Below are 24,044 nucleotides of genomic sequence, written 5' to 3' on the forward strand. Positions count from 1 at the left end.
GCAAAGAGTATTTTCACAAGTTCAAGGAGTTGACTACGATGAGTTTTTCTCATCCGTAGCGATGCTTAGGTCCGTCGGAATCATGTTAGCAATAGCTACATTTATGAAATCTGGCAGATGGATGTCAAAACAAGTTTCCTTACCAGTTTTCGTAAGGAAAGGTTGTATGTGATACAATCAGAAAGGTTTTGTCAATCCTAAGGATGCTAAAAGGTATGCTAGCTCCAGCGATCCTTCCATGGATTAAAGCAAGCATCTCGGAGTCAGAATATACGCTTTGATGGAGTGATCAAAGTTTTTGGGTTTATACAAAGTTTGTTGGAAACTTGTATTTACAATAAAGTGAGTGGGAGCGCTACAACATTTCTGATAAGTATATGTGAATGACATATTGTTGATCCGAAATGATGTAAAATTTCTGGAAAGCATAAAGGGTTGTTTGAAAGGAGTTTTTCAAAGGAAGACCTGGATAAAGCTACTTACATATTGAGCATCAAGATCCATAGAGATAGATCAAGACGCCTGATGATACTTTCAAAAGACAGCACACCTTGACATGATTTTGAAAGAGTTCAAAATAAGATCAGCAAAGAAGGAGTTCTTGGCTGTGTTACAAGGTGTGAGTATTGAGTGAGACTCAAGACCTGACCACAGCAGAAGATAGAGAAAGGACGAAGGTCGTCCCCTATGCTTTAGACGTAGGCTCTATAGTATGCTATGTTGTGTACCGCACATGTAGTGTGCCTTGCCATGAGTTGGTCAAGAGGGTACAATGGTGATCCGGGAAAGGATCTCATGACAGCGGTCGAACTTATCCTTAGTACCTAGTGGATTAAGGAATTTTCTCGATTATGGAGGTGGAAAGGAGTTCGTCATAAAGGGTTACGTCGATGCGAACTTTGACACTAATCCGGATGACTCTGAGTAGTAAACCGGATTCGTATAGTAGAGCAATTATTTGAAATGGCTCCAAATAGCGCGTGGTAGCATCCACAAGATGACATAGATATTCGTAAAGCACACGGTTCTGAAAGGTTCAGACCCGTTGACTAATAACCTCTCTCACAAGCATAACATGACCAAACCAGAACACATTGAGTGATAATCACATAGTGATGTGAACTAGATTGTTGACTCTAGTAAACTCTTTAGATGTTGGTCACATGGTGATGTGACCAGTGAGTGTTAATCACATGGTGATGTGAACTAGATTATTGACTCTAGTGCAAGTGGGAGACTGTTGGAAATATGCCCTAGAGGCAATAATAAATTGGTTATTATTATATTTCCTTATTCATGATAATCGTTTATTATCCATGCTAGAATTGTATTGATAGGAAACTCAGATACATGTGTGGATACATAGACAACACCATGTCCCTAGTAAGCCTCTAGTTGACTAGCTCGTTGATCAATAGATGGTTACGGTTTCCTGACCATGGACATTGGATGTCGTTGATAACGGGATCACATCATTAGGAGAATGATGTGATGGACAAGATCCAATCCTAAGCATAGCATAAAAGATCGTGTAGTTTCGTTTGCTAGAGCTTTTCCAATGTCAAGTATCTTTTCCTTAGACCATGAGATCGTGCAACTCCCGGATACCGTAGGAGTGCTTTGGGTGTGCCAAACGTCACAACGTAACTGGGTGACTATAAAGGTGCACTGCGGGTATCTCCGAAAGTGTCTGTTGGGTTGGCACGGATCGAGACTGGGATTTGTCACTCCGTGTGACGGAGAGGTATCTCTGGGCCCACTCGGTAATGCATCATCATAATGAGCTCAATGTGACTAAGGCGTTAGTCACGGGATCATGCATTGCGGTACGAGTAAAGAGACTTGCCGGTAACGAGATTGAACAAGGTATTGGGATACCGACGATCGAATCTCAGGCAAGTAACATACCGTTTGACAAAGGGAATTGCATACGGGATTGATTGAATCCTCGACACCGTGGTTCATCCGATGAGATCATCGTGGAACATGTGGGAGCCAACATGGGTATCCAGATCCCGCTGTTGATTATTGACCGGAGAGGCGTCTCGGTCATGTCTGCATGTCTCCCGAACCCGTAGGGTCTACACACTTAAGGTTCAGCGACGCTAGGGTTGTAGAGATATATGTATGCGGAAACCCGAAAGTTGTTCGGAGTCACGGATGAGATCCCGGACGTCACAAGAGGTTCCGGAATGGTCCGGAGGTGAAGAATTATATATAGGAAGTCCAGTTTCGGCCACCGGGAAAGTTTCGGGGGTTACCGGTATTGTACCGGGACCACCGGAAGGGTCCCGAGGGTCCACCGGGTGGGGCCACCTATCCCGGAGGGCCCCATGGGCTGAAAGTGGAAGGGAACCAGCCCCTAGTGGGCTGGGCGCCCCCCCATGGGCCTCCCCCCATGCGCCTAGGGTTGAGAACCCTAGGGTGGGGGACTTTCCCCTTGCCTTGGGGGGCAAGGCAACCCCTTTCCACCCCTTGGCCGCCGCCCCCCCAACCCTAGATGGGTTTTGGCCGGCCCCCCTCCCAAGGGGGCCTATATAAAGGGGGGGAGGGAGGGCAGCAACCTACAGCCTTGGGCGCCTCCCTCCTCCCCTGCAACACCTCTCTCTCTCTCGCAGAAGCTTGGCGAAGCCCTGCCAGAGACCCGCTACATCCACCACCACGCCGTCGTGCTGCTGGATCTCCATCAGCCTCTCCTTCCCCTTGCTGGATCAAGAAGGAGGAGACGTCGCTGCACCGTACGTGTGTTGAACGCGGAGGTGCCGTCCGTTCGGCACTCGGTCATCGGTGATTTGGATCACGGCGAGTATGACTCCGTCATCCACGTTCATTGGAACGCTTCCGCTCGTGATCTACAAGGGTATGTAGATGCACTCCTTTCCCCTCGTTGCTAGTAGACTCCATAGATGCATCTTGGTGAGCGTAGGAAAATTTTAAATTATGCTGCGATTCACAACAGACCTGCACCCGTCCGTCGCCTTGCAGGCGTCATTCATAATTGTCATCACTGATAAACTTGACCATGATACAAATTCATCCATCCTTTGTTGGTGCTAGGAAATCGCACTCAAGAACTTCCTCGGCCCCGATGAAGCAAGGCATCAATTCTATGCACACAGATGACGAGCCTCGAGGAGATCCACGCAAACGCGGACTGGGCTCATCAGGAGAATGAGTTGACGATGATGAAAGTGGGTAACGCACCTAAGCGTGATGATGGGTCGTGTGTAGCAGGGAGGCCGTTGTCCCCTCTTTCGATGAGGTGGATGACGGACAGTTCTAGATAACGACTACAAGTTGTACGGCGAGCTGTTTTGAGTAGAGGATTAATTGATGTCTAGTGTGATTACATGTTATCTTAAGTTATGAGAATGTTGAAGTTCAAGGTGTGAATATGTCGTTTCATTTTGTGGTTTGGAGTGAAAATTGCCTACAAATGTGTTAGTAATTGATCAAATTTGACATGCAAACCACAATGCCATCGGTTTGTTTTGAGCAAGGCATGTCCATTGTCTGAATTTGCGCCTAGACTTTTTGGAAAGAGAACTAATCTTTAGCTTCAAACTTTCACATGTTTTCTTTAGTTACCTGCGGAATACAATTCAATATGATTTGTTCTAATCAACAAACAATTGCACTAAAAACTATCAGATATGCTACAGTAAACTATAATAGACACCAAACTAAGAAGCGCTGCATTTGTTCAGGACTTTAAGAAAAAAATTAAGATTTTTGGCTCAAATTTTCTCATATTCATTCTATAATGTATACACAAATAACAAAAATAAATTAACAAGAGCACTGATAGAGAAGCTCTTGGTGAGGTCCTAAATGGTGTGCACATAAGGATGGGTGCGAACTTCGGCCGAGCAGGTGTGTGTCTCTGGAAGGCATCCTGTCCACCATTACTACGCTTGACCGACGACCATCGTGGGGCAAGGTAGAAGGCAACCACGTATCTTACTCTCACTGAATATTCACCTCATTCCTCACTCTCCCAAATATCCCCGCACTCCTCTCATCTGTGCTCCCCCTAACTGTGCCCACTTTCCTCTCATCTGTAGTGCTAGGTTCCAAATGGATTGTCTGCCTCTACAATCACTGGCTCAATGGCCCGATTTAAGCTTTCGGCACGAGCGGGAGCGGTAGCGGCGCCGTATCATCCGGTCGGAGATGGACCAACTGATGTGCTCTTGCAAGCAGGCACCCAGAGTAGCTTGGGAGTTTTCGTGCTACGCTACTGACGACATTCTAGATCTAATTGCCGCAAAATGAAATGCGCCTTTGGTTGTTGCAGGAGAGGAAAGTGAAGAGGGCACATATGTTGGCGCTGACAATTGTGACGGGGGCAACTGATGAAGCATTAGCACACATGGATTTCAAAAGATCTATGCAGATGATTCGATGTGAGACCAAGTAAGGAGAGTCACACAACCCTACCCAATTGCTCGGTGGGGGACAAAAGGAGGTTGTCATTTACTAGTCCGGCTCATTATAGAACTCATTGTCATGTTATTAGCCGTTGTAGTCTTTTGTTAGAAGGTCCAGAGTTATAAGCATGGTTGTAAGCAATTCAAGCAGAGTTATTGTGGCTATGAGAGAGTGGAGGAACCTTCGATCTTTGTTTGAGGCACGTAGATAATAGGGTAGGGCTCATCAGCGGCGCTGGCAGGATGGTGGTGGCGGCGGCGCTGTGGAATAAGATGGTTGGAGCTTTTCGCCCATCCCAGCGATGCCATGTGTGGTGGAGCCGACGAGCTTTTGATAGTTTGTGCTCCCGTATCTGGCGATTCGGTCAGACCTGGTGCTTTAGGCGTTGTCTTCAGGGTGAAGGCGCCGACCGGATGTGGGAGATTTTGTACCTCGATCTCATCTTCGCCATGGTATGACTGCTCCTGGCCATGCTTTGGGGGTGTTGGGGCTTTCTGAGGATTTCAGAGATGTGTTGTTGCCACCGTGGTGAAGTGATGGTCGACCTTCCTCTCTCTCCGACATGTTGGTCCTCTGGGGCCGAGGCCGAAGGCTTCCCATCCATGTCCAATCAGTCTATAGATTCCAAGGTCATGTCGGCTCTGTGTGGGAGCGCGCCTGCAGCCCGCGATGGATGGAGGGGTGGGTTTGTTCCCCAAAGATCCGTTTGTTATTTCTTACCTTGTCGAGGTGCTTCATACCACAATTCGATTTCAATATATATCTGAGTCCTTTCCGCAAAAAAAAGATGTAGCTATGTGCATCAACATTTTTTGTTTTGCCATTTTTATGCTAAAATTCAGATTGAACAATATGCACATCCATGTTTGGCTTGCAATTTTGATGCCATAATAGATTTGCTGAATCTTTCCCTCCTTTTACTTAGGTCATTTTTCATCGAGTCAATGAAACAATTGTCAACAATGCATGAAGCAGCGGCACGTGTGTTCTAGCGCCTGTCTTTTTTATCAAGCAAAATGTGTAGATCATAGCATGGTATGAATCGAAGACATGATGAGACAATCATATTTGCAGCCTGCCGTTTTATGTTCTATTGCAATGAAGCCCTCAAAGTGAAGATTCATGCGATATGCAGGGGATGGCACTTGCTATGTAGTAGCGTTCTAAGCTTCCAGTCATTGTATAGTCGAACTTCATGGAGGCTCTTTCCACATTGTCAGGCGATGGACTTTCTCGTTTGGCCTACGGTCACTTAGTCGGGGAGATCAAAACACTAATGACCGACAAACAGTTTATTCCTAAAAAATTTAGACGTGATCAAATAGATTAGCCGGTCTTTTGACAAATTATAGTCGTACAGAATGCATCATGGTTGTGTGGATATATCAAGGACCCGCCATGTATTGAGAAACGTTTGGCTCTAGACTGTAAATCTATTGTTATGGAATACAACTCCTTTTATCCTGGAAAAAAATCAGAAAGGAAAAGAAAAGGACGACGATAACTGCCACATGTGTGGGTGTTAAGAGGTCTGCCCACACGTTTTGTGTGGTGTTTAAGAGGACCAGCCCACACGCCTATGTGTAGGCAAAACAACTAGCGCTCACACGCCTCTTTTTTTTCTTGCGGTTCCTCTCACACGCCTACGTGTGGACAAAATGCATAACGACCACACGACCTCTCTCAACCACCTACCTCACGGTTCCGCACGCCCCGCGTGACAGTCACCACGCGTCCCCGCAGTTGCCATGGTTCGGGCCCTCTTCAATGTCCGTTTAACTGCAGTTGTCATGTTGGACAACTACAGTTGCCATGGTTGCTCAACTGCAGTTGTCATCCCAGGTCAAGTGCCAGATGCCATTTTGGACAACTGCAGCTGTTGCCATGTATGGTCTGGTTTATTATAGTTGCCATTATTTGGAAACTTTAGAGGTTGCCACCTACTAACACTAGGCAGTTGCCATGTATGGTCTGGTTTACTACAGTTGCCATGATTTGAAAACCTTAGTAGTTGCCACCTACTAACACTAGGCAGTTGCCATGTAGCGCTACAAAGAGACATGGCAAAACAACATATTCGGGTAAAAGAGAGAGTTGTCATCTGCTTACAAGCACACTAGGGCAGTTGCCGTGTACCCTGCAAAACACATGGCAACTGACATGTTCGGGTAAAAAAAAAGAGAGTTGCCATCTGCTACACTAGGGCAGTTGCCATGTACACTGCACATGGCAACTGGCAGCTTGGGTGTGGGAGAGGAGACGGGCATATGGGCGAGATGACAAATGCCCACACACCAGCCCTTGTGCATGAGTGAAAACTGGTGTGTGGGCGAACTGCTAAATGCCCACACACCGACCCCTCCGCGTGGTGAAACGGACGTGTGGGCGACCGGGTGAATGCCCAGACATCATTTCAGTCCTACGTGGCACCACAATATGCCAAAATTCATGCACCCACAAACGGACGCGGATCCACGCGTGTGGACGAGATGCAAATGCCCACGTGTGGGCGTTAGTGTTTCCGAAAGAAAATGGTGGAACTCGAGGATCAGTGTGCAACTTGGCCAGAATCGCACAACGTGGAAACGTGGAAAAACGTAGGGAAAATAGCAGTTTCGCCATCGCCACGCACGGCAAGATAATCCGCCGATCAACTTGGACCGATGATCAAAGGAGAGCCGAGCCAAACCGGCCACGCGCGACCGCCCGCGCGTGCGTATATATTTGCCGTGGCGCTTCGCGGAGGAAGCTTCCCGATCCCAGTTCCCAGCCGGGCCTCGATGGAGCCTGCAGCCGCAGGGACCCGGAAGCCGCTGCCGCAACCACCGGACGCACTCGCAAGGGACAGGGCGGGCGCCGTCGCCGCAGCAGCCGCGACGTGGCCGGCGCCGGCGTGGGCGTCGACGTCGCTCCTCGCCGCTGGCCAGGTCGCGGTGGGCCTCGGAGGCGTCGCGCTGCTGGTGTGGTGGGCGGTCGCGTTCCACCGCGCGAACGCTAGGCTGTGGATGGTACCCGCAGGGCTCGTCCTCCTCGGAACCCCGCTCGTCGCCTGGCTCTCCGTCTTGGCCTCCGGCCCGTGCGACCGCTCCAGGGCGCCGCCGCCGGCCGCCTTAGGAGCTTAATTAGCTTGCCGCGCCCACGCATGAAGTACGGCATCTTGAATACATTACATGGTGCTTGTGTGCGCGGTTGATCTTGGGAAGACCCCTGCATTGTCTGCTGTCCAATTTTGGAACCTCTGTAGTATTGTCGATACTTTTAGCCCTCGATGATCCATTTTCTGAACATCACTTGCTGCACGGATGGTATGAATTTGAGCGAATTTGCTTCTGGAATTCTCCTTTCCTGGTGATGGTAACGCAACAGACTAGCAACATGAAGGTCCATAATTGCCGTCATTATTCTCAATCCACTGTCTTTTTCTACCGCGTGCTGCGTGGGGTACATATTCTTACGTGCAGAAGCTTCTCCCCGGCACAGATCACTATCAAGACTGCAAATTTTCCACGCTTGATCCAGCCGCAGGAGAAGCGCACTTGTTGATTTCGCGCTCCGTCCGGTCGTTTCTCCATGCGCAGCCGACGGGTCCGTAAGCCTGGTCACAATGAACCTATGAAAGTATCATAGTAGTACTTGCGTGTCGACTAATCATTTTTGCTGGGCTGACACACCATTAAATGAGTAAAGAGAAGATTAAGTATCAGACGAAGCGATGGCGGCGCTTTTGCGTCGTAGTCCCTCTTTAGGGCATTGTTTTGGAGTTTGCTCCGGTTGAAGGGACCAGGGACGTCGGCGGCGCACGTCTGGTGAGCAATTGCAGATGAAAATCGCGCCGACTACGGTCATGGCGGACGATGGCGGCGTCTTAGATGTCGTTCCCTTGTCGAGGCATCGTCGTTGCAGTCTGCGTCATCAGGCTCGGGATGCTCCGGGGGAAACCCTAGATCTTGGTCTTCCGGATCGGACGATGATGGCGTTTTATCGCTTTCCCTCCTGGGGGCATCGTTTTGGAGTAAGTGCTGGCTGGTGGGATGGTGGAGCGGTGCTTCATCTCACACATCGATGACGGCAGATATTGGCGGCATGGCGCTGTAGAGGCTCGGCGTCCGATGCACGGAGATGTACTCGCGCAGGAGGAGGTTGCTGTCTGGCGTCATGGTGACGTCGATGGCAGAGTGGCCAGACAAGGTAGAAGCCTCAATATGATCTGAAGACGGGCCTGTGGAAGATGGCGGCGGCGACACACAAGTGCGTCTGACCGGATTGTGCCCCAAACCCGATATGTGGCTCGGCTGGGGCTTCCGAATATGTTTCGGCTTCCGGCTTTTGATGTTAGGCTTAGGTGAGTGGTTTGGGTAGTAGCCCAGCTAGCACTCCTTCATCATTTTGGATAGGAGTAGCGGCATGTGTTGCCAAGATGATGGATTCAGGCATATTGTTATAATACTTTGTAAGGTCCTCGAGAATAATCAATAAAGTGGTCGTATGCATCTCTTAGATGCAGAGGCCGGGGGTCATCCTCCTTTTCTAAAAAAAGGTATCATGATATGTGTCATGCGTGAAAATAAATAAGATCGCCATGATAACTAGATATGATATTATGTATTGTGAAGGTAATATCATACGCTAATATGGTAGTATCCATTCTTAGAAAAAGAAAATCATAATATTATATGCATAATATTAGTATATGATATTTTTTATTGTGACCAGCGTATTCGTGCCGTCCACCGTCTGCAACTGCGATGGGAGTTCTCACCTTTGCGTGAACCGAGTGTCCTTCCGGCCGTGCATGCACGATGACCACGGAGGTATCATCACACAGTACTTTCGTGTCCCCTTCGATGGTGCTGCGAATCCGCGATGACGCTTCATCATATCCGAATATGCGTATATAAAAAAAATGGTGCATGAATCAGGGCCAAAGTGATGGCAGTGCAACCTGTGCGAGCGCACAGGGCCTCTAGTTTGGGGCCCCAAGATTTTTCAAATACTACAGAATAGCACCCAGTTCCAGCCCAAATTTGGAAGAAGTCAGAAGCATGGCCTAAGGAACTTTCTTTTTTAACTGGGCGCAGCTAAAGAACTGGACGCAACTATGTACCGCCAGATGCGATGCCTAAGCACGTCTCGCCTGCATGATCTGGAACTGGACCGACCCAGTAACCAAGTGCCCGATCGTGTGACGTCAATCACGATTTTTATCATTTGTTTTTCTTTTTTAACTTTTTCTATATTTCAAAATATTCTTAACACATATATTAGAAAACACATAACATAAAGAAATAAATTTTTTATCTTGCATTTAGAAAATGTTCAACTTGTATAGAAAATGTTTCTAATGTATACGAAAAAGTATAAATGTGAATGTAAAAAGTATAAAATGTTAATCATGTGTATAAAAAATGTTTGTGATAATTAAAAAAATTCACACATTTAAAAAATGTAAGTGGAATTTAGAATAACGCCTATGCAAAAGTAAATTTTTTTGTGTGTAATTGAAAAAAAAATCTTACATTCAAAAATATTCACATGTTTGAAAAATATTCTTGTCATTTTCAAAAAAAGTATGTACAATGTACAGAGTGTTTTCATAGTTCAAGAAAAAATTATCACGTATTTGAAAACTATATTCAAAAAAGTTTTTGTAAAAATGCTAAAGATGTATTTGATAAATGTAAAATGTGTATTAAAGATGTTTTACATGTATACAAAAAAGGTAAAAGCGAAGAAAATAAAATCCAAAAAAATAAAGAAACAAAGAAAAGCAAAGTATATAAAAGAAAATAAAAATATAGGCAAGAAAAAAGAAAAACAAAGAAAGCCAGAGGAAAAAAACTGAAAAAAAGCCGAACTGAACTGATCGAAGGCAGCGACAGGACACAGGGCGAGCGAAGGCATCAAGTGACCTAGCTAATGGTCGGCCTGTAGTCGGTTCCTATTAGGAATCAGTACGAGTGAGACATAGCGCTGGTGTAAAGAACTGCCCAGAGAATAAAGTGAAGGGCCAGTTAGGTCTTCATTGAATAATTAATAAAGTGGCTGCATGCATCGTCCAGATGCAAAGGCCGGGGTCCTCCTCCTTTTCTAAAAAAAAGTTAGGTCTTCGTTCCTCCTCTGGATGGGCCGCTTTCAGTCCCTGGCTGCGGCGAACTAGTGATTAGCATAGGAGGTCAATCGATCGGCTGATCCAGCACGTGGAGAAGGGTACAAGGCGATTGCCGCGACGGCTGGCATCTCTTTATTTCCATTTTCATTAGGACAACTGGATAAGGAGGAACATGCAAGATCGAGCTGCGCGACCCATGTGCTCTAGTAATTTGCCAAAACCCACCACAGTTGCGCACGTCAAATCAAAAAACCACCATTTTGTTAGCAGTTAAAAAAACACATAGCGTAAGTAAATCCGTTTGTTGAAAGTACTAAGTGCTCGATTGGACGTGTTTTGAAAAAAAATGACATGCGGGGACCTGCAGTGATAACATGACACAAGGAAAACGGAAGCATGAGATGGATTTTCTTTCTTCCTCCACATTCCCAGACATTTCGTCGAACGCCTTATGGGCAGCGCAAGGGACGAGGATGTCATCGAGGAGGCGTACGGTGGAGCGGCTGCTGCTCAACGCTGGCCTACTGTTGCATGTGTTGCCTGATAACCCACAAATTTAGGGGATCAACTGTAGCATTTTCGATAAGTAAGAGTGTTGAACCCAACGAGGAGCTAAAGGTAGAATTAATGTTCTCTCAAAAGTTCTATCAACCACTGATATAACTCTACGCACGTTAAACATTTGCTTTATCTAGAACAAGAAATAAAACTACTTTGCGAGAATAGAAAGATAGCTTTGCAGCAATATAAAGAGTTAGGTGCTACTTTAATAAAAGAACAATAAAGTAAAGGGTTTTTAAAGCACAATAAAAAATGTCCCTAGGCAATTGGATATGAAATGATAGTGATCCTGGGATCGACCAGGAATCGAGTGAAACGACGGAGAAAGAGACCCTGGCGCCTTGGCTAAGCGCCCACATTGTGGATGCCCTAAATGTCAGGCCCTATTTCTTTTCTATGTCCACAACAACCAAAATAATAGCATATAAATCTTCGATGAGTGAAAATATTCAAAAGAGACAGTAGTCAAATGCAAATATTATAGTTTGATTAAGTTTTAAAATAAAATAGTTCAAACATGAATTCAACTCCACATATGTTTTAGTTGTTCCCTTTAACCATCCATGGATGGTTAATCATATCTTCCTTAAGCTACTCATGAGTTGGTCGATGGCAAAATTGTTGATACATTTGGACAAACTCATCAAATGTGGTCGGATTTTGATTTGAAAGTTGGATAAGATCACCCATGTTCTAAAATTCCAGACCTCCGGTAATGTCTTTACCCTCATCCTCCATGATCATTTTGTGCATGATCACACAACATGTCATCACCTTCCATAAGTTCTCTAGATCCCATTGTTTAGTAGGTCCATGAATAGCTGTAAAACGGGCATGGAGCACTCCAATGCGCTCTGCACATCCTTTCTAGATCCTTGTCTTTGGGCAAAGTGAGTTATTTTCTCACCAACTAGCTCAAAGATGGTCTTGTCGAAAGTCGCCCTCGGAGGATAGATACCGCAACCAGATAGTAGCCCATGTTCTAGTCATGCCCATTTGACGGTATAGTTGCACAGAGGAGCTTGTCCTTCAGTCAACCTAGCAAACAATGGATCTGAAGCATATTGATGTCATTGTGAGACCAGAAAATGCCAAAGAAAGTGTGTCAAATTCATAGGTCATGTGATGCAACTACTTAAAAAATGATGTTGGGCTTCTAAACATGGCCTTGATATTTCCCATGTAGAGATTTTCGGGTAGTTCTGCCATCTATAGTGAATGAAATCAAGAGATTCAAGCATACGTGGGCACCCTTTCGCTTTGGACATTGCCGTGAGTCTTTCGGTGTCTGCGACAGATAGTTCTCTCAAGTATTGAGGTCCAAACACCTCGACTGCCGCAGTAGAAAACCTCACCATGGTGTTTCCGCATGTGCTCTGAGACATCCGGAGGTACTTGTCTAGCGAATCGGCGATTGTGTCATAGGCAAGCATCTGCAATGTTGTCGTGCATTTCTAGTAAGCAAAGAATCCAATTCTTCATATGGCATCCTTTTTCAAGATGAAGTGGTCATCATAGGCCCGGACGCCATTATAGAGGCGACTGACCGCATTTTTCCCACATTCGGAAGCGTCGGCGGAAATTATCCGCGAATAGGGCATCGGGGGGCAAAGTAGTCATCCGTCTGCATCAAAAGACCTAGTGCCTTCCGATTCAGCACTTGATGACCCTTGATCGATTCCTTAAAATTGAGAACACACTCTTCCACATGCTTCGCGTTCACAAGGATCGCCCGCATCATCGCCGTTTCATCCGCAAAGTCCTCCTCATCGGACGACTCAACGTAGTGCTCGTAGATGTACTCCATTTTCGAATCCATTTATCCAAAGAAAGGAGAAAAATTGTCACAAATTAGCACGGGCATTTCACCAGACACTTGCCGGGGATGGTAACCCCCACGAATGACATCCGCAGCAGGGGACGATGGTACCTGCGCGGCAGACGGACGAGAGGTGTGGAATGACAGTGTAGACAAAGCTGCGTGGCGACTGGGTGGAGCGACAGCGCTCATGGAGGTCCGGCATGGGCTTGGCGGGTGACCGGGGTGGTACAACAACGGCGTCCACCAGGGAGGAAGTGGATGCAGAGAAAGGGGAATGATGGAGATGCGGGGTCCATGTGTGGTTTTGGGTGGGCAGAGGGTGTCGAAGTCTTACATGGCGGAGGTCCGGACTCCCGCAAATCCACCCTAGTTGCTTCTGGTTTGCAAGAAAACAGAAGCGTGAACTGATCCGCGGACTGATGCAGGACAACATTGGATGGCAGAGTATGCCCGGACAACTCGTTCCGGACGTTTGCCAAGGATTTGTGGGTATATATATTGCATTCGCAGCTCGCAGGGACCGGGAATGTATCTCGTGCACTGAAAAGACATAACACATTTTAAAATGTTCCAAAAATCTAAAAACAAATATAGGACATTGACACTTCATCGATGTATGTTGTCATAAAAATTCATACCAAAATTCAAAATATTGCACGAGATACAAAAATGACATCAATGTGATAATCGGTCAATTATAAAGCCCAACTTATACTATGCACTATTCAGTGTCGAATTTTTTGCTTTTGTATCTCGTGCAATGGTTTGAATTTTGATTTAAAATTTTACGACAAGATAGACCGATGTTGTGTGAATGTGCTAGGTTTTTACATTTGAAAATATGCTACGGGCATCCGACGCACCTATAGCAATAGCACCACAAGTACCCAAAAATCCAATTCTGTGTCCGGGCTCATATGCTCCAGAGCTACAGTAAATTCAAAAAAATACTATTTTTTTTTAAAAAAATTGACTTTTTTGTATGAAAGATGTTCACGTGCCTGATGTCCGTGTAAAGTTTCATCCCATTTAGACATCTGAGGTGCTCGTGACAAAAAAGAGAAAATCGGTCCAAACAGTGTGTGAACAGTAACCTTACTCATAAAGCCGAAATTTGTCTTTTTTTGTCGCGCGCTCCTTGAATGTCCAAACTCGACCAATTTTTTCCCCAACATTACCGACATGAGCATCTTGCTTCCAAAAAAAAATCAGGATTTTTTATTTTTTATTTTTTTTTATTTTGCCTGCGCTCATCTGAGCCAGGGAGTAGAAACCCCGCTATGCACAAGTGCCACCGTATACATTCCCCAGAGGGACCAGCGGACCGTCGGGTGCGTGTAGCATGGCACATGCGAACGGACTTGCAATTAATTGTGCAACTGTTGTTGCTTTCTGTTCGAGAGGAATCGTTTGATGGGTACGTCGCGTGTGTGCGCGGAGATGACCCGTTGGATTTGGCACCCAACGGCTTTGATCCTCTTTCGTCATCCTCTTCAAGGGCCGACCATATGCCACTGGGAAAAAAGACAATTTTGGTTACTTTCCCCTCTCCTTTCGATCCGCATCCAACGGCAAATTTGACAATTTTAACATCGGGACGAAATCATTTCACAGAATGAACTGGGTGCAAAACTATTTCACTCCCCTGACCCTTTTGTGTAGCGCCCGCCACGCCGGCGCCACACCGCACTATGCAACGCCTAGCGCGGCGGCGTTGCACTCCTGTCCACCGTGGCAGCCCCTGGGCCCGCACCCAGCAGTGCAGCGCCTCCGAGCTAGGCGCCACACATGAAATGTGCAGCGCCTAGACGCTGGGCGCCACACATGTAATGTGCAGCGCCTAGCGGCTAGGCGCTGCACTGTGACTTATCCAGCCACTTTGCTGGGCCCCCTCCCCCACCCCCCACACCACACACTCTCCCACTCTCTCTCCGAGCTTTGGCCCCTCTCCCACTCTCTCCCCCTCTCAAATCCTCTCCCAAATCTTGCAAATTTGAAGAATTTGTCCATGGATTTCGAAGTCAAACCCTCCCTCAAGGTAATATTCTCCGATCCCCTTGTTTTGATCCAAGTAAAGTTCTCCCATTGCTCATTTGTTGCTAGTTTGGAGAAACCCTAGTTTTGTTTGGATCTAGAGATTTGCATGGAGATGTGAGATGTTTGTTTGCCACTTTCTATGATTAGGCTTTGTTAGTATGCTAGGGTTATTCTTATGGGTGTTCTTATGTTGGTGCTAGAGTTAGGTTTAGGGCTAGGGTTATGGTTAGGGTTAGGGTTAGGGTTAAGGTTAGGGTTAGGGTTGTTGTTTGATATATATATATATATATATATATATATATATATATATATATATATATATATTAGGATTTGTATTCCGTGTTTATCCTTGGATTAGTACTCATGGAAGCAATGTTACCTTGTGTTCTTTGAATGCTTATAGGGATGGGAAGAACATGTGTGTTTGTTCATCATGGGGACAAAGACGCCTTTTTGAAAGGCAATATAGAACCGGACCCGGATGAGCTTGACATGGTGTTTGATAGTAGTCCTAGCTATGCGGAGCTCTTGGAACAAGTTAGGAAAGAGTTGAATTGGATGGACCCTAGTGATATCATTGAGTTGGAGGGAAGGCATAATGTTGGTTTTGGAATGCACATCCGTTGGATGACAATGCGTGTCAACTCGGAGCAACGTTGGGTTGCATACAAGGAGACGGTGGCCGAATCACTAGACAAGGCTCTTGAGTTATTTGCAACGAAGAAGGTTGATTCAAGTTTGCATTTGGACTTGAACCGGAACCCCTCCCCTTTGGTTGCTAGTAGCCCCCCACCCTTGAAGCAAGATGAAATTGTTGAACCTCTTTTGACCCAAGAAGTGCGGCCAACATTGAGCCCGTTTACAAACAACCAAGATGAAGCTTTGCAAGAGGACAATGATGAGTATGCGGACGATGATAATGAAGTTGATCTCCATGACAACAATGTGGGTGATCTCGACAAATGTCATTTGCAAGAGACAATGGACCATTCCATCCCTTTTTCCCGTGCATATGCATCGGACTCGGATGACGATGGTCCCGATGAACAAGTTGATGCGGAGGGCTTCACGGTGAAGGAGGCCGAAGCTTTCGAGAAGGTATTTGGTCGGGATCATCGGACTACATTGTTCAAGGATGTTAGTCTCGCGGATGAAGCCGTGGTAGATGGTGGCCAATGTGTACCTCTTGGGGTTAGGCGAAGCTCGACGCTGCACTGTAGAGTGTGGCGCCTCCAAGCTAGGCGCTGCACAAGTCTGTAGCTATCCAGAGAGCAACAGAAGGTAGGCCTCCAGCTTGGGACAAAAATTTCGCTAAGTGTTTGTGCAGCGCCCAGCCTTTGGGCGCCGCACTCTACAGTGCAACGCCTAGCAGCAAGGCGCTGCACTGTAGAGTGTGGCGCCTCCAAGCTAGGCGCTGCACAAGTCTGTAGCTATCCAGAGAGCAACAGAAGGTAGGCCTCCAGTTTGGGGCAAAAAATTTGCTAAGTGTTTGTGCAGCGCCCAGCCTTTGGGCGCCACACTCTACATTGCACCGCCTACATGCAAGGCGCTGCACTGTAAAGTGGGGCGCCTCCGAGCTAGGCGCTGCACAAGTCTGTAGCTATCCAGAGAGCAATAGAAGGTAGGCCTCCAGTTTGGGGCAAACATTTCGCTAAGTTTTTGTGCAGCGCCTAGCCTGGAGGCGCCACACTCTACAGTGCAACGCCTAGCAGCAACCTATGCATCAACAGAAGATATGGAAAGACCGTGTGTGAGGATATAGTTAGCAATGCATCAACAAATGGATATATATCGTCATGCCATACCTCTTGGGTGACCACACCCACATCCTCATCCTCCAAAGGTTCACCATGGGCCTGCCCCGAAGCGGGATCTGATGGTGTTGCCGACCTAGACCGTTCTGGTGATACATACTCGGGGTCACGACAACTGAAAAGGTTTGATAGCCGCCTTAACTTTTGGCCCTGGCGCTGCAACATGTACAAGTGAATGAGACATGGAACGTAGCAACATATGTTAAGTGCTAGTTTGAAGGAGATGTGAACCTTAATGAATGCTCAAAGTGCACCTTCCCCATCGCTTTTGCCAGCCGGGGTTGTTTCTAGAATAGTCTCGGTCTCATCAGCTGTTTTCTTGATCTGTGCACGCTATGAACAGAAACGGTATCAAAGTGTTAGGCAAGCGAAGATGTGAATAGTGCGAATGGAAAAGCAAAAAGGTCTAACCACAAAGTTCATCATTGGAGCTAAAGGGATCACTGAGTTGCCTTGCCTGACTAATGCGTTGTACTGGTGCTGGGCTACCTCATCAAAAACGGTGGGTTCTTCCAGAATCTCCTCAGCATACGCTGGCTTGCATACCTCCACGCGGGTACTTGCAAGAAACCATGTGAGATAGTTGTTGTCGGGCAGTGCTCATGAAGCTGGGCTCGTTTTCCAGCCCTTGCTTCCTCCACACTAAGAGCGAACTGCACGACATACTTCTTGTGATGGTTGGCCCAATCCTTGATCTTCTGCTGTTTTTTCCTATCCAACCTGCAAGTTAGAAACAGAATATTAGCATCATCGAAACCGTCGAGAAGCTGCTAAGTGCTCAAGGTTAATTATATCTTACGCGTGTAGCAACTTGTCCGTGTCCTCCCACTCTGGCGGATGTGGCTGGAACAAACCAAACTGGCAGAACACCCGACGTGGCAGGTGAAGCTCAACCGCCCAGTTGCATATCAGTGGGCACCGCATATGCCAGAGATCCCTATCCCTAGTGCACATCGGATTCAGCCTGAACTCCATAGGGTTACCAAAACTCTCTCCTTTTCCATACGGCTCCCATTTCACTTGCAAAATGGGATTGAATGCAAAATTGATATCGAGTTACGATACAAGCATGATAATCACTTATGCAATGTCGGTTCACCTGCTCAGGCGTGATCGCGTCCAGCTCGCTCTTGTACAACTTGTACATGACCGAGGGATCATCTGTCGTCTCATTTAACACATCCCACTTGTAAGCCCAAGTGGGGAGCCGTAGTGGGTCGTCTTTGTCGTCCCAATCCTCATACTTCACGGTCTTCGGTCGTCCAACCGGCAAACGCTCCCAGCTCCATATGGAAAGTGCGAGCAGACAACCACCAATACCTCCAGTGTGCCTACAACAGGCTTCGTCCAACTGCACATAAACGAGAACATGGTCAAATTTGCCGCAAGAACGCATTGATAATGTATCAATGAAGTGAAAAGGAAACAACTTCATACCCGTCGATACAAGTAAGCCAGTGTCGCCGAACCCCAACTCCATTTGCTATCGAAGCCGGTCAACGCCTTCAGCCACATCCATGGAGCATTCTTGCATGTGCCATCAGCAAACATAGTCCTGGATATCACGTACCACATGTAGACACGAGCATATGTCTTCACCATGTCCTCATTAGCATCCTCAGGGCAAGTACTGAAGTTCGATGATATCCACGTGAAAGTACCGCCGGCTGTGACTCTTTCCTTCTTCTTATCTTCTGCTTCTGGTTCCCGAGGCTCCGGAGGAACCATACCAATAAGGGCATGCATCTGCGTGCGCCACCCATCAGAATCGGTGTTCATACATAAAGGATTCCCATCGATAGAAAGACCGATGATCATAGCAATATCCTGGAGCGTCACGGTCATCTCCCCGGTCCGAAGATGGAAAGTGTGTGTCTCCGGCCTCCAATGATCAATAAGCGCGGTGAGTGCTGCAGCATTGTTGGGTGGCGTCGACCGGCGGACCAACTGAATGAAAGGGAGAAGTCCTGCCTCCCTTACATACGGTGTGTACCGCTCATCATAGCGCATCCATCCAAGGGTGACCCCGTGAGACCAAAGCTTCAGAGGTGCAAGCTCCTACAAACAAACAAATCATAACATTACATATGGGGCATTTGTGTTTGAAAAAAATACGAAATTCATAACACCGGCCACTTTCAGTATTACCCGCTGCTCCACCGACATAGCGTACGACCAGTGTTGTTTGTCCCAATGATCATCGAGAAGCCAAACCATCCTAACAATTTCAACAAAGCATTCTTGTCAACACGATTATCTTTTCAATTCAAAATAACTAAAGTAGGCCTACTACATGCAAGATTCAAAGCATATGTATCCAAAGCATTCTTCTCAATACGAGTATAATTTCAGTACAAATAAACTAAACTAGGCCTACTTCATACAAATAACTTTTCCATAGAAATAACATGTCAATCTATGTATCCAACCATATCTTTTCAATAAAATAAAATAAACTAGGGTTCCACAAATCAAACAAACAAGGGTTGTAATACATGCAAAATTCTAATACATGCAAGATTCAAATCTAATCAAATCAAACAAGGATTCCCCAAATCTTCAAAATACCATATTTTGTATGGATAGAAAGAAGGGGATCGGAGGAGAGTACCTTCTAGGATGGATTGGTGAAGAAATGCACGGATCAAATCATCGGATCTGAAGGATTTGGGAGAGGGGATTGAGAGGGGGAGAGGAGGAAGCCGCCGGCGCGCCTGTTCTGTAACTCCTCCTGGAACGAATGGGTGGGGTGGGGGAGGGGGAGCGGGCGGCTGGCATCTAAGTCACAGTGCAGCGCCTAAGGGCTAGGCGCTGCACATTACATGTGTGGCACCTACCTCGTAGGCGCTGCACTGCTGGGTCCGGGGCCCAGGGCTGGCACGGTGGACTGGAGTGCAACGCCCCCGAGCTAGGCGCTGCACCGTAGGATGTGGCGCCGTTGTGGCGGGCGCTGCACAAAAAGGTCAGGGGAGTGAAATAGTTTCATGGGCAGTTCATTCTGTGAATTGATTTCGTCCCGAGGTCAAAATTATCAAATTTGCCGCATCCAACGGCTCTCCTTCATCTTTCACCTTCAATCATCTCCTTCTCCAGCCCTTCCTTTCCTCCGTCGTCGCGACGAGCTGCGTCCGCCTAGCCTTCGACAAGGTACAGGCGAGTCCTCGCCAGCGACGCCGCAGCCGAGTGCGGCGTACCTGTCTCAAGTTCAGGCGCTGCTAGTCTCACTTGCATCAAAACGTGAAAAGTGCCCCAACGAAACCTACGAATCGCGCACATCGTCCTCATTCGGCAAAGACTTGACTCAGCCTTGAGTATTGCGCATGCAGGTCAAATACTCCCTCCTTGTCACATAAGAGCATTTTAGAAACTACTAGTTAAAAAAATGTTTTTTTAATAAACCAAAACTTTATTCATTAGAAATAACCAGTGCATCATTTATGAGATCATTACAATTTCATTTACACGAGGAATCAGGGTAATCAAGAAGACGCCATGCCTATTTGGCGAGCAAAGCCAGGTTGAAACAGTAGATATCACGGAATCTCATCCCTCCTTGGTTTTTTGGTACGCACATTTTCCACCAGGCCATCCAATGCATCCTCCTCTTGTTCTCCTCGTCTCTCCACCAGAAATGCGTTATCGCGTCAATGATTCATTTACAATTTTTTTAGTAATTTTAAAGACCAACATTGCATAGGTAGGTATGGCTTGGATCACAGCCTTGAGCAGGATCTCCTTCCCCCGTCAGACAGTAATTTTTCCTTTCAACCACTAATTTTCTTAATAGTTCGTTCAATCAGAAATTTAAAGCAGTATGTTTTATCTTTCATCAAGATTAATGAATCATCTGCAAAGAGAACATTTGTAACTGGTGGAGCATCTCTACAGACTTTAACTCCTGATATATTTTCGTTCTCTTCTGCCTGCGTAAGCAAGGCGTTCAACCCCTCTGTGCACAACTGAAAGAGGTATGGTGATAGCGGGTCACCCTGCCTCAGCCCTCTAGTAGGCTTGAAACTCTCACTTTCCTCTGCATTGATCCTTACTCTGTATTCGAAAGTTGAGACACATTGCATAATAAAATTCACCCAATCTCAACGGAACCCCAATCTCAACATAATCTCCTTAAAAAAAAGGCCACTCAACTATGTCATAAGCTTTGTGCATATCAAATTTTATAGCACACAAGCCCTCTCTGCCTTCTCTTTTGTTCTTGGTTGTGTGAAAACATTCGTAGGCCACTGAAATGTTATCCATTATCAATCTACCCGGCACAAATGCACTCTGTGTTGGGCTTATAATTTCTCGTAAAAAAAATCTTCAATAAAGAAGCCACCATTTTTGTAATTATTTTGTATACCACATTACATAAGTTGATTGGTCTAAATGGGTTATCTTTTCTGGTGTATTAATCTTAGGAATCATCACGATCGCCGTATCGTTCCAACCCTTCGGGATAGTGCATGTGTTGATTGCTTTCAGAGCCTCCTTAATTAGGTCCTCCTGCAGCATGGTCCAGAACCTTTTGTATTAGAGCATCTAGTGTAAAAAATCTCTTATATTAGAGCATCTCCAATAGAAGATGTAGATGAAAAAACAACTAATTTTTTCATCTCCGAGGCCAAAAAACCCCTCTTCAATAGATGATGCAGATGCAAAAAATTATATCTCCGCCTTATGGAGATGTAAAATACAACTCGCGATGCAAATTAGCATCTCCACCTATTGGAGATGTAAAAACATCAGCAACTCGCCAACCGACCAACTGCGGTGGCTTCTGGCACGCCCGCTGCCCGTCCGCTGCTATGGCCGATGCTGGTGACCCCGCAGCTTCCTCCCCCGCCGATGGTCTGACCCACCTCGCCATAGTTGCCGCCTCCGCGACCAATTTCCCCAATCCATCCTCCGCCTCCATGCCTCCGTCGCCTCGATTCGGCACCCCCGCTGCTCCTCCGACGCTCCTCGACCGCCCCTACACCTCTCCTCCTCCTCCCCTCTTCGCCTTAAATTGCCGCTCCTTCGCTGTTGCACCGCCACCCCGATTCGCCATCCCCGACGTTCCTTCGCCGCCCCTACGCTGCTCCTCCTCCTCTCTCCACCTCAAATGGCCACTCCTATGCCGCTGCACCACCGTTCCGATTCACCACCCCCGCTGCCCCTCCGCCGCTCCCCCGCCACCCCACGCACAGTCGCCGCCGTCCCGCCGTCCCCATTGCCGCCTCCCCGATTCGGCCGCCGTCCCCTAATTTTTACATCTCCATTTTGCATCATCTATTTGAGTTGCAGTTTTACATCTTCAATATGCATCATCTGTTGGAGTTGTTTTTTCTAAGATGTAAAAAACACTTTTTGAAGATGTTAATTCTTCAAATTTGCATCTTCTATTGGAGATGCACTTATAGAACGGAGGGAGTAGCAAACACATCTTATTTATCCATATTTGCATAAGGTGGAACTCAAAGTTTTACTATTTCTTAGCATGTCGCATCTCACTGAACGAACATCACTGAAAAATCTGAATTAAATTTAGAAAAATGCAAGCGTCAATGACAATTCTAAGACTTGAACTCTAACGGACTGGTTCCACCACAATAAAGAGTAGTACAGTCATGCTCAGATGCTATTACTTGTATCGCTTGATGCGACGTTACAGTTAATAAAGCGCATTTTATCCTTTTTGTCAAAAAAAAGCGCATCTTTATCTGGAAACGAAAGTGGGTCGTGCGCGCCCATGTGTACACGGCAGGGGGCTTAGCTGCCTAGCTGAGCGATGCACATCGCACACTTCTTCTATATAAAGCCCAAAAATGCCCGACCCAGCAAGATAAACCAAAAGTTGAGAACCTACAGGCTACAGGCTACAGCATTGCGCAATTAGCCTCACACGAGCAAGTCCCTCCCGGTAGTAGTACCGTACCACACGCGCACACTCCCGAAGGACAAGAGCAGAAAGAATGTTGAGCCCCGGCATTTCGGTCAAGAAGCGCCACGGCGGTGCCGGGTTTGCGCTCGGGTGTGGCTGCAAGGACGCCAAGAGCGTGTCGGTGATCTCTGCGTCGCCCTCGCCGTCCGGCGCGGGTACACCGACCACAACCGAGACGCGGCGCAGGGGCGGGAGGGCCAACCCGTCGGCGTCGACGACGACGGACACTCTGACCTCTGCCTCGTCGTCGTCCCTGCTATGGGAGGACGCCGTGGCGGAGTTCGAGTGCGGCGACGACGGCCAGTTCAAGATGGAGAGCTCCGCAGCCACGCAGAGCTTCTCCGGCCTGCTGCGCGAGCTCAACGAGCTGGAGCAGAGCGTCGTGTCGTGGGGCCGGAAGAGCCACCGCAGCCGCGACGACAAGAAAGCCTCGTCGCCGCCACTGGAGCACAAGCAGGCGACCATGAAAAGCGGCGTCAAGGGCGGCGACGTCACGACGGGCGGCGCTAAAGATCGCCATGTCGGTGACAGCGTCGAACCGGGGACTGTTGGTGCTTGCGTCGAAGTGGGGCTCGACGGCAGCGTGGCGGTGGTGAAGCAGTCCGAGGACCCGCTGAGCGACTTCCGGCAGTCGATGGTGCAGATGATCGTGGAGAACGGGATCATCGCCGGGGAGGAGCTGCGGCAGATGCTCCGCCGCTTCCTCACCCTCAACGCGCCGCACCACCACGACGTCATCCTCCGCGCCTTCGCGGAGATCTGGGACGCTGTGTTCTCGGCCTCCTACGTGCCCGCCCCCGCCGCCGCCCCGCCCCGCAAGTACACCCGCCGCGAGGAGCCCGCCGCTGGAAGGCCGCCCATGCCTCCGAGGACCCCTCCGCGCCACCACCACTCGCCATCACCGTCAGCATGGCGCGTGTAAACGCTCCGAAGTGTGCTTCCTCGATTCAACATACTATGTCATTTCATTTAATTTCCGGTTAATTAGCATTGGAGATTTGGAATCGCCACTAGCTTATTATTGTACGTAATACGTGAGTGGGCCCGTATAACAGAGTTCTTTGTGTTATTCCGTAGAGTATATTTTGTCTCCGTTCTTCTCACGTGCAATGCAACTGCGTTTGCTACAAAGCCAGCGCGGATTCCCGCCTACGACAAGCCCGAGCACGTAGGCGTGCCGGCGTGTACGTTCCAGACTAGCAGAAGATAGATCGGGCGTGCGTTGCTTCGGTTAGGAGTTGGAGCGGTGGGGACTGGAGACGAACGCCATGCATGCATGGGCGACAGCCAGTTGTGGTTGGATGGGAACGGGAGAGGGAGTACGTAGGGTCCGTCTCCCTCGCATGC

General features: G+C 47.5%; 1 protein-coding gene and 1 long non-coding RNA gene across 2 annotated transcripts; one reads left to right on the plus strand and one right to left on the minus strand.

The window, feature by feature from the left end:
* Nucleotides 1-18,561: 18,561 nt before the first annotated feature.
* Nucleotides 18,562-19,633, minus strand: LOC141025382 (uncharacterized). Its single transcript, XR_012186864.1, has 3 exons — nt 19,386-19,633; nt 18,923-18,992; nt 18,562-18,832 (listed from the first exon to the last, which is right to left on the minus strand). It is a non-coding gene; the product is annotated as an uncharacterized lncRNA (long non-coding RNA).
* Nucleotides 19,634-22,588: 2,955 nt separating this feature from the next.
* Nucleotides 22,589-23,703, plus strand: LOC109780859 (uncharacterized). Its single transcript, XM_020339446.3, has one exon. It carries the CDS (start codon nt 22,729-22,731, stop codon nt 23,617-23,619), a length of 891 nt encoding a protein of 296 aa, XP_020195035.1. The 5' UTR covers nt 22,589-22,728; the 3' UTR covers nt 23,620-23,703.
* The last annotated feature ends 341 nt before the right edge of the window (nt 23,704-24,044 follow it).

The sequence above is a fragment of the Aegilops tauschii genome, chromosome 6 (genome assembly GCF_002575655.3).
Source record: "Aegilops tauschii subsp. strangulata cultivar AL8/78 chromosome 6, Aet v6.0, whole genome shotgun sequence".
NCBI lineage: Eukaryota > Viridiplantae > Streptophyta > Magnoliopsida > Poales > Poaceae > Aegilops > Aegilops tauschii.

Coding starts and splice junctions, on each gene's coding strand:
- LOC109780859 (XM_020339446.3), top strand. CDS start 22,729: ATGTTGAGCCCCGGCATTTCGGTCAAGAAGCGCCACGGCGGTGCCGGG.